This window comes from Aythya fuligula, chromosome 3, assembly GCF_009819795.1.
Source record: "Aythya fuligula isolate bAytFul2 chromosome 3, bAytFul2.pri, whole genome shotgun sequence".
Classification (NCBI taxonomy): domain Eukaryota; kingdom Metazoa; phylum Chordata; class Aves; order Anseriformes; family Anatidae; genus Aythya; species Aythya fuligula.
This window is the reverse complement of record NC_045561.1, coordinates 61,658,160-61,670,410: the sequence shown is the minus strand read 5'-3', so window position 1 is coordinate 61,670,410 and position 12,251 is coordinate 61,658,160. Positions and strand designations below refer to the sequence as shown.

Here is a 12,251-nt window from a genome sequence, read left to right as displayed (position 1 = left end):
TGGGCAAAACAGACTCAGCATAGGGAGAGTACGGTAATTTATTACTTATCACTAACGAGCTAGAGTAGTAAGAAACTAAAAAAAAACGACAACAACAAACTAAAAACACCTTCACTGTTTAGTAATGAGGCACTAGTACGCTGCTGCTGAATATCTCTTAGGTAATGGGGATAGTGGGGAGCACATCACTTAGTGATGTCCAAAGGCATAGAATTGGTATCTGAGTCTATTCACAGCATTGGAGCCACGTTTATTTGATGATACAGCTAATGCTGAATCCATGGTACATGCTTCATAATGCATGCATCCATACAGTGCGTGTGTGTTAGGTGTTTTATATGTTAAGTGTCTGAATTCAGTGAATACTAAGAGGTATTCACTTCTTCCCTCTGAGGCTAGTAGTGGCTGCTGTGCTGTTTTGTGATATTCACACAGCTCAGTGGTGGAGCTTCTTGGCTGTTCATGTTTCAGTCAAAGCTACATCCTAGTGATAGCTCTGTTCTCCTTAGTCTTGTGTCCTTTGCGAAACAGTATCTGAATCCGTCAGCAGAATTAGATATTTAAATTTGCAGGATAATGTTAAGGTACTCCCTTTTTGTTGAAATAAGGGACATCTTTCCTACTTCTTTGCTATACAGGAACTTATGCTCTAAGTTTGGATTTTTTTTTAGGTGTGCATCAATCAGGTCATTTTTAAGGTTGTGAGATCTTGGAACATCACTTCCTTCATTTTGCTCCAGTCATCTGAAAATAGCTTCTGTGACTGGCTGTGAAAAACTTTTACTTTTTATAGGGTTCAGTATAAACCCACTACATTACAGAGTTCAGAACTTCCTATTTCATCTCTTTTGAACTTCATTGCTTGACTTGATCCAACAACGATGAAATAATTGTATTTACCTTTGTTGGATTGGGTTCAGCCTCATAAAAATAAAGATAGTGCTTCTCAAATAATATCACATTCAGTACAAATCTTATAAGTTGTTTTGTTTTCCCCTTGACAGGCATTGGACTGTTTCACAGGTATGCTGTCAAACCAAGGAAGCAGACAGAAAATGGCAAAAGTTATTGGAAGCAAACTAAATATTTCCAAGAACAAGGTATGTTAAGACATAATTAACATGACGTTTATTGGTGATATTACATAAGTTGATTTTTTTTTCTTGTGGTTCATTTATATGTACTATGTTCTAATATTTTTCTTAAAAAATATGCCTATCTCTCTACCCTTTGCATTCTTCTTTTGTTCTTTCTCTGCAGTCGTGGAGTCCGCTTTTCGTTCTGTTTTATTTTCAGGTGTGTTTTATTTTCCCTGAAAGTTGCAGTGAGCATATTTCAAATGGCTACATGCAGAAGAAGCATGCCACAGCTGAAACTTTGTGGTTTCTGAAGCACATGACTGCTAGATTCACAGAGTAGTAAAAATGTAAAAAGTGTTGTCTTCCCCTTCCACCCTGTGTGGTCTCCCCTGCCCCAGTTGTTATTTAATCACTTAAATGAGGAGTCCAAAAACAAATGTGTCTATGACTTTTTTGGTAATAATCAATTCCAAAGCTGTAGAGCTCATCTATATACTAATATTGTGTGATATAAACAGCTGAGTTAAACTGAATGGTTATGTCAGTTATTTCTGACCATAAAAGTTTGATTATGAAGACATGTCTTCCTTTGGTACTTCAGGACGGAAAAACTTCCCGTCTCAACGGACAGATGGATCCCTGAAACTCCTGTTTGTCCTTCTTCTTTCCCTTATTTCATTACAGAAATGTATTCTCTTCTGCCAAGGGTGTTCTCAGTGTGATGTTGCAGGCAACGTTGGTATTGGTAACGTTGATGCTTTCTTCGCAGGTGGAGTTCTTTTGTGAACTGTACAAACCAGAGATTTTATTAAGGGACCAAGAAGTTTCTGTGGGAAGAGTGTGCCTTGAAAAGAAACAAACCCTGGCTCTTACTGTAAAAAGGTAGACTATCTTGTGGTTTTCATTTGAATTGAAACATTTTGTGTTGGAATAGAACAAACTGGAAGTAACACAATTAAAAAATGCAGATCAAATAATCTCAACTCAAATGCGATGAGTTCTTTCTCTTGTTGTCTGAGTTTTACATTGTGCATCTTTAAGGCTGTCTGCATCATAGTTCTTCTGGCAGCCAAAGCATAGGGATTTGCAGGTTCTTTTGTCCTAGAGATTTTCAAAACAGTTTGGATCCGCAGGTGTTGTAATAAGATTTTGACTCTTTGTAGTATGTGGGAGTAATTCCATTGGCCAAGAACTTCTTTGAGAATCCTGAATTCCTAGGTTGTATGTTGAAGAAAGTAAGTGTCTTATATAATGCTTACAAGGGTGTTTCAGAAGTAATTTTCAAAGCTTTATTTTTAATAAAAATAGTAATAATAAAAACAAATCCTCAATTCAACTACTTCTCTTAAAAAAACAAACAAAAAAAACCAATAAGGGTGAAATTGAAACGAGCTCTTGGATAAATCTTGGCTTTTAATAACTTCCTTTATTTTGTCAGAGCAAAGCAGACCTTTGCTGCCACACGGCCGTCAGCAGTATTGATTGAGCAGCTTGCAGTTTGTGTTGTCAAAGGAGAGCCTGTGCTCTTGGTTGGTGAAACAGGAACTGGCAAAACTTCAACTGTTCAGTACCTCGCTCATATTACAGGTAAATGAAATGTGAAGACTTCTTTGTACAAAGATGATAAAAAGAAAAAAAAAAAAGCAATGACAGCAGCACAAAACACATAAACAAGTTGATGTGCTTTTTATTTCTTTTTCAAGGACACCATCTGAGGGTTATCAACATGAACCAACAAAGTGACACTGCTGATCTGCTAGGAGGGTAAGTCAGTGACTGCTGTTTGGTCTGTTTTGTGTAACAAATTGGCAGTATAAGAACAAGCTACTATTTAAAAGCATTGTTGTGTTGTCAAATAATTGTTTTTAGATGCAGGCCTGTTTCATTGTAGTGTAAATGTCTTAGCTTCGTACCTTTACGTGCAGAAATCTTGCTCTCCTTGCTGAAGAACACATGCAGATTCACTGAAATGTATAAATGTATTGAGTGTAAGTGGTGAAGAGATTTAAAAGCAGAACCTGGTGCTGCTTTAAAAATGGCTAAGCGGTTCAGTATAATTCCAATGTAATACTCACTAGGCATATTAGTGAGTAGAAGCAAAGCTACTTCACTTATTGAGGCAGTCTGGACGTAGTAGTTTAAATATGTGCAAAAAACCTTTGGAAACTTGTTCCATAATGCACGATACTGTTTCCATTTCAAAATCCTTTTGTTTATACACAAATGTTAGTTCCTGTTCCTCTGTGACAATGACAAACAAATAATTACTCTTTTTGCTTCTCTTCAGTTACAAGCCTGTGGATAACAAACTGATCTGGTTACCTCTGCGAGAGTCTTTTGAAGAACTCTTCTATCAAACGTTTTCTAGAAAGAAAAATCAAACATTTCTGGGACACATTCAGACCTGCTACAGACAGAAACGTTGGCACGATCTGCTAAAACTAATGCAACATATTCATAAATCTGCCATTAATAAGGAAACAAAAAATGCATCTGGTGAGAATTCAGCTGAACACAGACGAACCATTGCAGAGAGTAGACAAGTAGTGGTGAATTATTGTTCATTGGTTGTCTTTTCTGTTTTTACATTCACCCCCCTTTATTACATATCGTTTCTTCTTGTTTTAAAAAATGCAGCCTTGGTCAACAGCCAGGCATTCAAAATAGTGTTAGAATGGTCTTTTTTTTTTCTAACTGATCACTGCTGTTTGTTTGCTTTGTCTGACAGAATTAAGTTTGGCTTGTCTGACCTATGATGCCCTTGATATCCCGTTTCCACTCACTGTGTTGCTTGTTTGCAGTGTTGCTGAACAGTCTTAGTTGCTTGTGCCAATATTGCATGTGAATCATTTATACTATCTTTCAGACCTGGAACCTCATTAGGTCTCAGCAAATATCAACTATTTTAAAAGCTAAGCAAAACAAAACAGGAGGAAAAAAAAAAGTAATAATTTGCTTAGGGTAGTAATGACTTTAAAAACTTGATAAGAGCTTTCTGGTGACTTGGTTTCAGTGTTGGTGATGCTGACTTGACCAGTGCCTTGTTGTGATTTGCTGTCCTTTGTTTCCGAGTAACAGTTTTTCTTGTTTTATACTTCACTACCTACTTAGGACAGATGAAATACTCATACTGTGCCTTACATTGAGTGGTTTCTGGTCCTAGACCTGCTAAACAAATGAAGTTGTAGCTTTCATGCAGTATGGGCCAAGTAAACTTAAGAACCTCTTCTTCCCCTTTCTTTTGACTGATTCCTCTGAATATGCAGATATAAAAACAAATACACACAAATGTCAAAAAAAGATGAAGCATTAAAGAGCACTTACTGCAATTATCGACAATGCTAAAATAAATAGAGGAAGGCTGAAATCTACTGTAACTTGCAAAGCTGGCAGTTTAAGTCATGATGCTGCAGATGCATCAAGCTGTGACTTTAAGCAAGTAACTGAAATAAGTACAACAGTAAACAACTCTATAACTTTTAAGCAACAGAATTTTTACTGATACTGAACTGTTCATTGTTAATTTGTTCCGTTGTAAGGCTTGTAAATTTGCTTTTATTTTCTGAAATGACTCTCTATGTCCTTGGGAATTAGAGTGATGTTGATTCAAGTGAATTGCCAGCATAAATGTTCTAAGCTAGGATACTTTACAATGAATAGCAAATTACCTATATGTCAATAATGTTGTCTTCTGTAGAACTTGAATGTTTCTGGTGCTCAGCCAAGTTTAGCCTTGTCTATCAAGCTGTTTCAAGCACCAATACATGTGGATATTGATATGGTTTAGTGACGGGACTTGGTAGGTCAGGTTGGCAGTTGGACTTGATCTTGAAGGCCTTTTCCAACTTAAACAATGTTATGATTCTATAAAATACTGTTTCTAAGTATTTGTGTGCTATTGTTGTGTTGGTGCAAACTCAAATTTTGTTTTGATTACAGGTTCACCACTGAAGGAGAAGTGGGAGGCATTTGGTCTTAAACTGAATCATGCTCATCAACAGATGAGAATGACAGAAAATGCTCTTCTCTTCGCATTTGTGGAGGTATTTAGAGTTTTGCATTTTGATGCTGGGAAGAATGAGGAAGAACATTTATAAGATGTTGAAAGCAGTATTATATAAATAAAATCCTGGCAAAAATCTCTTGCTGCAAAGTAGAAATTGTTTCATGATAACTATGTGAAACAACTTGAAGGGGAGGAAAGGAGAAAAAGAATGTTGGTGGTAACATGTTAAATGAATGCTGTATAGTAAAGGTTAAGGCTGGTATGATAAAAGAATATCAGCAGTATAGCACATAATCTTTTTAAATGGATGAGATTACAAATACATTTTGACCAATCTGCAGTAGGACATACTCATGCCTAGGGGTTCATGTGAAGTATTTAATAATAAGAATCTGTACTATGTTTCTGGAAGTAAATTGCTTTTGAAACAGTTCAAACCCATGGTATAATGGTCTAGTGGCATTGTATGTAATGGGGAAACTATAATGTTTTGCGCATGGCTATTCCTTGTCATCCTGGTGGTCTGAACACATGCTCTTAAATTTTATATAAATGACCATCCCTCTTCCTGAAAATGACTATATAAATTGTTGGGGAACCTTTGACCTGAATATAGTTTTAATTTATAAAGTAGCTCACTGAGAAATGCAATACTCTGTTAGACATTCATTGATTTTTCTTTAGATAAACCATCTTATTCTTAGTGTTGTCAGTGAAGCTTGTGCACCACAGTGATAGATATCAGTGACAGGCAACATTGTACAAACCAGAAAGGTTAATTCTGTTATAAATGTGCAAATCTAAATGGTAGTTAAGTGTGATAACTGTCTGGCTTTTATGACTTACAAAGTAATTGCTGTCATTGAGGGAGAGCAGAAAAACTGCTATTGCTGTAAAAAAAAAAAAAATAAATCTAAGACTGACATTCATCTAATCAACCCATAGACTGCAGTACAAGTATTTCCAATATGCTGATGCTTTAGATGAGATATTACTGCTAGTGATACGATTAACAAATCTTCTTTTTAGGGTACTCTGGCACAAGCAGTAAAAAAAGGAGAGTGGATTTTGTTGGACGAGATTAACTTGGCTGCAGCAGAGACTTTAGAGTGTCTGAGTGGTTTATTGGAAGGATCATCTGGGTCACTGGTGTTATTAGACAGAGGAGACACAGGTACTATTTCTATATTCAAAAATCCCCATCCCTTCTTCCTCTGTTCAGTTCATATTGCTGAACACGATGTTTTTTATGCCTTTGGCCCATTTGGGACAGCTGCCCTAGCTGCGTCACTTCTCAGCTTTGCTCATCCCCCGGCCACTTGATGAGATGTGGGGGGGAATAACATAAGGCTGTGCAAGCACAATTCAGCAGCAGGCAAAACCTCAGTGTGTTATTAACAGTGTTTGAGACCCAAATACAAAATGCAGCACCATGGGGACTGCTATGAAGAAAGATAACTCCATCACAGCCAGACCCAGTACAGATGCAAAGGTGAAAAATGCAACTGCTAAATAGTATATTCTAGAGCTGCAACTAGAGACAAATGTTCTGTGAGCTCCTGAGGCTGTCCTTTCTTTCTGGCTGACAGAAGTGCTGCCCATTGTTCTGAAAGACACAAAAGGAGTTTCTCATTTTAGGGTTTGTATAACTTGAGAAATATCCAGTGTTGTAAAAACATGCTGCTATGCACAAGTCATAGTAAAGGTTCCACTTCCTATGGCTGTTGTAAAGATGCAGTAATACTTCTAAGAAATTCTATGGTGTTACTCTCTAAAGACTTACCATCTTGGCATTTCAAGAAAACATTGTAATGCAGTAATAGAAAACCGGTTTAGAAGAAATTTACTTAATGTAATAAGTATCCTGTGTCTAACTAATCCTTTGTTGCATGCCTATTTTCCTTTAGAGCCTCTTGTACGTCACCCTGATTTTCGCTTGTTTGCATGCATGAATCCAGCTACAGATGTTGGAAAGAGAAATCTCCCTCCAGGAATAAGAAACAGGTGGGAAAAAAAAAATAAAATACTTAAACTCTGAAAAAGACCATGACTTTAACTAGCTTTATGAATTGACCCAGCAAAGAATGCCTTATTTGAAGCCTCAGGAAAAGTCTGAAATCTAGCTTCCTGTGGTAGGTGAATTCCACATCAATGGTGAAGTTTTTTTATAGTATCAGGAAAATACGTATGTAAAGCTGCTGAACATGAACAAAGGGTCTAGCAGTAGTGTAGAGTGTTGTGACTGGGGACAGGTTGAATGATCTTTTTTTTACAATTAAAATGTCAGTGCCTGGTAGTGCTTCTGCAGCAGTTCATATGCCTACTGGAGATAATAAAGGCAAATGTTTCATGTATCTTCAGCAGCCTTACACGTGCCAACTTGTAAGTGCTGATGATCCTTGCAAAAATCTATGTATTAAAATTTGTTCTCTCGGAAGAAATGTGGATTACATGGTAGAACAGATGCACAATATTTAGAATACTGGAATTTAAGCTGTGGCTGGGAAAACTGGAGTTGTGGCAAATTCATTCCTCACTACTGTTCACAAATGCAGAGATCTTCCACTTGTATTTGATACAGTTTTTCCAGAAGTTGCACATGTAGTCTTTCATCAGTTTCACAAACACTGTGTAAAAGTATAAATATGCACTTACTACATGCAACCAATCATTTGCAGTTATTAGTGAGAAAGTAAGTTTTAATTGTTACTACCTCCCTGGGGTTAATAATGAAAAAAAAAATGTGATGCAGAACAATGAAGCTGAAATATTCTGTGTGGCTTGTTAAGTTCAAATGAATTTATATTTGCATTTGTCAAAAAGAATTTTCAGAATTTTTTTCTTATGTTGTCAGATGTCTAAATGTTATGGATTGATTTGACTCTTACAGGTTTACTGAACTTTACGTAGAAGAATTGAGAAATGAAGGAGACTTGCAAGTTCTTATTATGGATTACCTTAGAGGCTTGAATGTGAGCAAAAACACAGTGCAAGGAATTGTGAAGTAAGTTGGTTGTAATATCCTGAAATCCTTGATGCAGTAAAGCACAAAAAGGAAGTACACAACTAATCTGTGGTTAGACTGTTTAAGGAAACACAATAGTGCTCCATACATAGCAATTCTCACAGCCTTAGAAAGCAGGCATCCTCTTCATTCTGAATGTTTCTGTACTCATGGGGAGGAAATTCGCTTTCTCTATTTCAGAAATGCTTTCTTGGTGACACCAGTTAAAAAACACTGTTGTTGCAACTTTATTTTCCGACTTAGGGATGTAGAACAAAAACGTTTTTTTTTCTCTAGGTTTCATCAATTAAAATCTTGTGTGTTTAACAAGTAACCTTTGTTTCCCATAGAATAAGGCATATAATCTCACTGAAGAACTGTTAAGTGCTTAGGATACTTCTAGTTTATAGTTATTCTCTGTGTATCAAGCTCTCTCAAAAATAAGGTCCTGAAATGTTCTATTGCTTTGTTTCACTGACTATACTGATAGCAGAGCGTGGCATGGTTTTCCCAGTCTAGAGCTTCTAAAGAAAGCAGCAGTTGGAGATAAGTTTGTGTTCCTCAATCTTTGGGACTACTTCCTTAGAGCAATGCTCTAATGAGTAAAAACACTATGTAACTGAAACTGGTTTCACTCTTATTTTTGCAGCTTTTACTTAGCTGTGAGAAAGGAAGCAGAAACAAAGCTGGTGGATGGAACTGGCCACAGACCTCACTACAGTCTCCGTACGCTTTGCAGGGCATTGAGATTTGCAGCATCTAATCCGTGTAGCAGCATACCACGCTCACTGTATGAGGTGATTACCTATGTTGGGCTTTATTTCTTTTTGTATTCACTACGGACTCTGTTTGGGTAAAGGAAAACACTGTACTTCTGAGTACAGTGTTGAAGTCAAATGATTCTTTTAATTGTTTGTTTTTTTGTTTGTTTTTCCTCCTAATAATTTTTCATTTATTCACTAACAATCACTTTTTTCTTAGGGCTTCTGTTTGAGCTTTCTGACTCAGCTTGACAGGACTTCTCATCCAATAGTTCAAAAGCTCATTTGCCAGCATATAGTCTCTGGCAATATCAAAAGTCTTCTTAAGCAGGTATGTAACAAAGCCTACTTTGAGCAGATTGGTATTCAGAGTAGAATTTATTTTGAGTAGCATTCTGTGCCTTTTCTCCCACACTTCCTTCACACAACCACAGTCATGTTTTTTTCTGTATGAAAGAACTTTATTTTTCTTCTAAGTGCATTTCCTTAATAATTCTGTTTCTATATTAAATGCTTATATGTTAGCTGGTTTATTAGTTTTTAAAAAAAAAAAAAGGGACAGGTGATTTTGTCAAGTGTAGGCAGCTTACTATAATAGTGACTCCAATTGTAAAGCTTACAGGTTTTTGAGGAGCTTTCACAGGCTTTTCATTTTTAGATTCCAAATGCTGAACATATGGATATGAAGCAAACATCTTTGGTTTGTCTCTAGTGGGAAAGGAAGAACCTTACTAGTTCTGAGAGCCCAGAATGCGTTTGCATGGCTGAGTGGGCAGCTGGGGTAGGGAAGCCAGTTGTAAGAGATGCGTATTTGTTTCAGAATAAAAACCTTCATGGCAGCAACTATTATGAATACGAAAAGTTACACTTCCAAATGGCAAACTGTTTTTTATTTCAAAATGTGTTGGGAGAATGTCTTGGGAAACAGTTTTTCATGGTGCTGGCAAAGACTCCTGCTTCGTGACCTTGAAATAATATGCTCAGGCTTTTCATGTAATTTGTATTCTGTGACAAGGGGACTGCTTACTGCAGGAGTGCTCAGGGAGTAATTTAAAATGACTTCTTAGAGAATGTTATGGTGGTATAACAGTAGTTGTCTTCATTAGCAAATTGAAACTCATTTGTATAATCTTTACTTTCGCTGTCATCTCTCCTCAGCAAATACCAAAACCCCAAGGAGAAAAATTTATAAATATAGAAGGATACTGGATTTCAGCTGGGGATAAAGAACCTACGATAGATGAGACTTACGTGCTAACCCCTTCAGTTAAGCTTAATCTGAAAGACATTGTCAGAGTTGTGTCTGCAGGGTATGTCTGTGTTGTTTGTTTTTTTCTGTTAGTATAAAGTTAAATATTATTGTGTCACCTAGTCTTTGTTTAGCCTTAGTAATGTCCATTTTCCTTTTATAGTTAACTTTTCATTATACACTGATTTGAATTTATATAGCTATTTTCTTCTTAAACTATTTTATTGCTATAATGAATTTTATTTAAGTGATAATCTAGAAATTAGCAGTTAGAATGACCTGCTTATTTCACACTGTCATTAAAAAACTTACAGAATCACAGAATGGTTTGGATTGGAAGGGACCTTAAAGATCATCTAATTCCACCCCACCCTGCCATGGGCAGGGACACCTCTCACCAGACCGGGTTGCCCAAAGCCCCATCCAGCCTGGCCTTGAGCACCTCCAGGGATGGGGCATCCACAGCTCCTCTGGGCAGCCTGTGCCAGGGCCTCAATACCCTCACAATAAACTTTGTGGGTAGCAGTTAGCACTTGGGGGTTAAGTTACTTATGTTACCATTTTAGTATATGATCTTAGAAATTCAAAATGAGTTAAATCATGGTATTTTGGTAATGCTGTTACAAAAGGATCTATGGAAATTTTGAATTCCAAATAATGCTGTTACCTTGTATGTGAGGAAGATATATGCTTTTAAATTGTTGTTTTGGTTGTACCTTTTAGGACTCATCCAGTACTGATTCAAGGAGAGACTTCTGTTGGTAAAACCAGTTTAATTCGCTGGTTGGCTGCTGCTACTGGGAACCATTGTGTCAGGATTAACAATCACGAGCATACTGACATCCAGGAATATATTGGCTGTTACACATCAGATGCCTCTGGGAAGTTGGTGTTTAAGGAAGGTGAGTGGGGATATTACATTCATTTCAAATTCATGTCTTATTTCAGTGCTTGCTTTCTCTTCTGCCCAATGTGCCTGTTTTATCACAATGGAGAGAGGACCTTCTATAAAGTTACTAGTATTTGCCTATGATAGTCATGTGAATTTCAGTGATTTTTTGAGTTCACATTTATCTCATAGCTACTTGTCCTACTGCATATAACAAAGAAAGTAATCAAATGACTTAATACTGTTGCTTTCCTCTGAATTAATATTTATACCGAGTCAAAACTCATTGCTAAAACTGTCTCAATGCTTGCTCTGGTTTAGTTTGTTAGATTTTAACTAGAATACTTTGTTCCCTCTTAAGGCATTCTCATAGATGCAATGAGAAAGGGTTACTGGATTGTACTAGATGAACTGAATTTGGCACCCACTGATGTTCTGGAAGCTCTCAACCGATTGTTGGATGATAACAGGGAGCTGTTCATTACCGAGACTCAGGAAGTTGTCAAAGCTGCCCCTCGCTTCATGCTTTTTGCTACGCAGAATCCTCCAGGTCTCTATGGTGGCAGGAAGGTCTGTGTAATCGTTTCCTTTGGGTAACTCCAACTCTAGGCCTTTGAGTAACTCCAACTCTAGAGAAATGAGTCCTTAAATGTAGAAGTATAACATGAAAACTTTCTGATGGATAGTACAGAATTAATATGAAACTCTCAAGAGGTACAGGGTTGAGGTGTTTGTGGAATGACTTCCAGTACAACTGGATTCTGTTCGGGTTAGATGCTTGTTCTGAAGATACTAAATCTCTAATTCATTTTGAATAGCTGAGATTTAAGTGCTTTACTGAATGAGGAGTTCAAATATGTTGTATTTGATGCCACATTTCTTGTTCAAGAGTGCTGGAGAAGAGACTTGACTTAAATTATTGCCTGGTTTTAAGGTCTTGTCCTTACCTAGACTGTCTCTTATGCTTTCTTCCTACATTTATGTGTGTATGCTAATTTGCATACTATGGGACTAACCATATTCCTTAGGATATATAGGAAGAGATATGTAACATAAGCAATATTGAAGGAAAAGTTCAAGCAATAACATTTTCTCATTTTAGGTTTTGTCTAGAGCCTTTAGAAATCGTTTTGTGGAACTGCATTTTGATGAACTGCCAAGTGCTGAACTGGAAACCATCCTGCACAAGAGATGCAGTTTGCCACCTTCTTATTGCAGCAAGCTTGTCAAAGTCATGTTAGACCTGCAAGTATGAGTCTTTCT

The 12,251-nt window shown here is 36.9% G+C and overlaps 1 protein-coding gene across 4 annotated transcripts in view; it reads left to right on the top strand.

Annotated features, from left to right (window-relative positions):
- The window catches only part of MDN1 (midasin AAA ATPase 1), a 94,348-nt gene that overhangs the window by 15,053 nt on the left and 67,044 nt on the right, over positions 1 to 12,251 (top strand). For 3 of the 4 annotated variants that reach the window (XM_032183540.1, XM_032183541.1, XM_032183539.1), the window contains exons 12-26: positions 1,005 to 1,100; positions 1,849 to 1,961; positions 2,518 to 2,666; positions 2,783 to 2,843; positions 3,367 to 3,575; positions 5,019 to 5,122; positions 6,115 to 6,259; positions 6,993 to 7,089; positions 7,976 to 8,089; positions 8,739 to 8,886; positions 9,071 to 9,181; positions 10,009 to 10,160; positions 10,823 to 11,001; positions 11,350 to 11,558; positions 12,091 to 12,237. In XM_032183540.1, the coding sequence (XP_032039431.1) occupies positions 1,005 to 1,100; positions 1,849 to 1,961; positions 2,518 to 2,666; positions 2,783 to 2,843; positions 3,367 to 3,575; positions 5,019 to 5,122; positions 6,115 to 6,259; positions 6,993 to 7,089; positions 7,976 to 8,089; positions 8,739 to 8,886; positions 9,071 to 9,181; positions 10,009 to 10,160; positions 10,823 to 11,001; positions 11,350 to 11,558; positions 12,091 to 12,237 (2,034 nt within the window). Of the gene's footprint in view, positions 1 to 1,004; positions 1,101 to 1,848; positions 1,962 to 2,517; positions 2,667 to 2,782; positions 2,844 to 3,366; positions 3,576 to 3,597; positions 3,629 to 5,018; positions 5,123 to 6,114; positions 6,260 to 6,992; positions 7,090 to 7,975; positions 8,090 to 8,738; positions 8,887 to 9,070; positions 9,182 to 10,008; positions 10,161 to 10,822; positions 11,002 to 11,349; positions 11,559 to 12,090; positions 12,238 to 12,251 lie in introns of those variants that run through there. The other variant, XM_032183542.1, reaches the window with a different exon arrangement.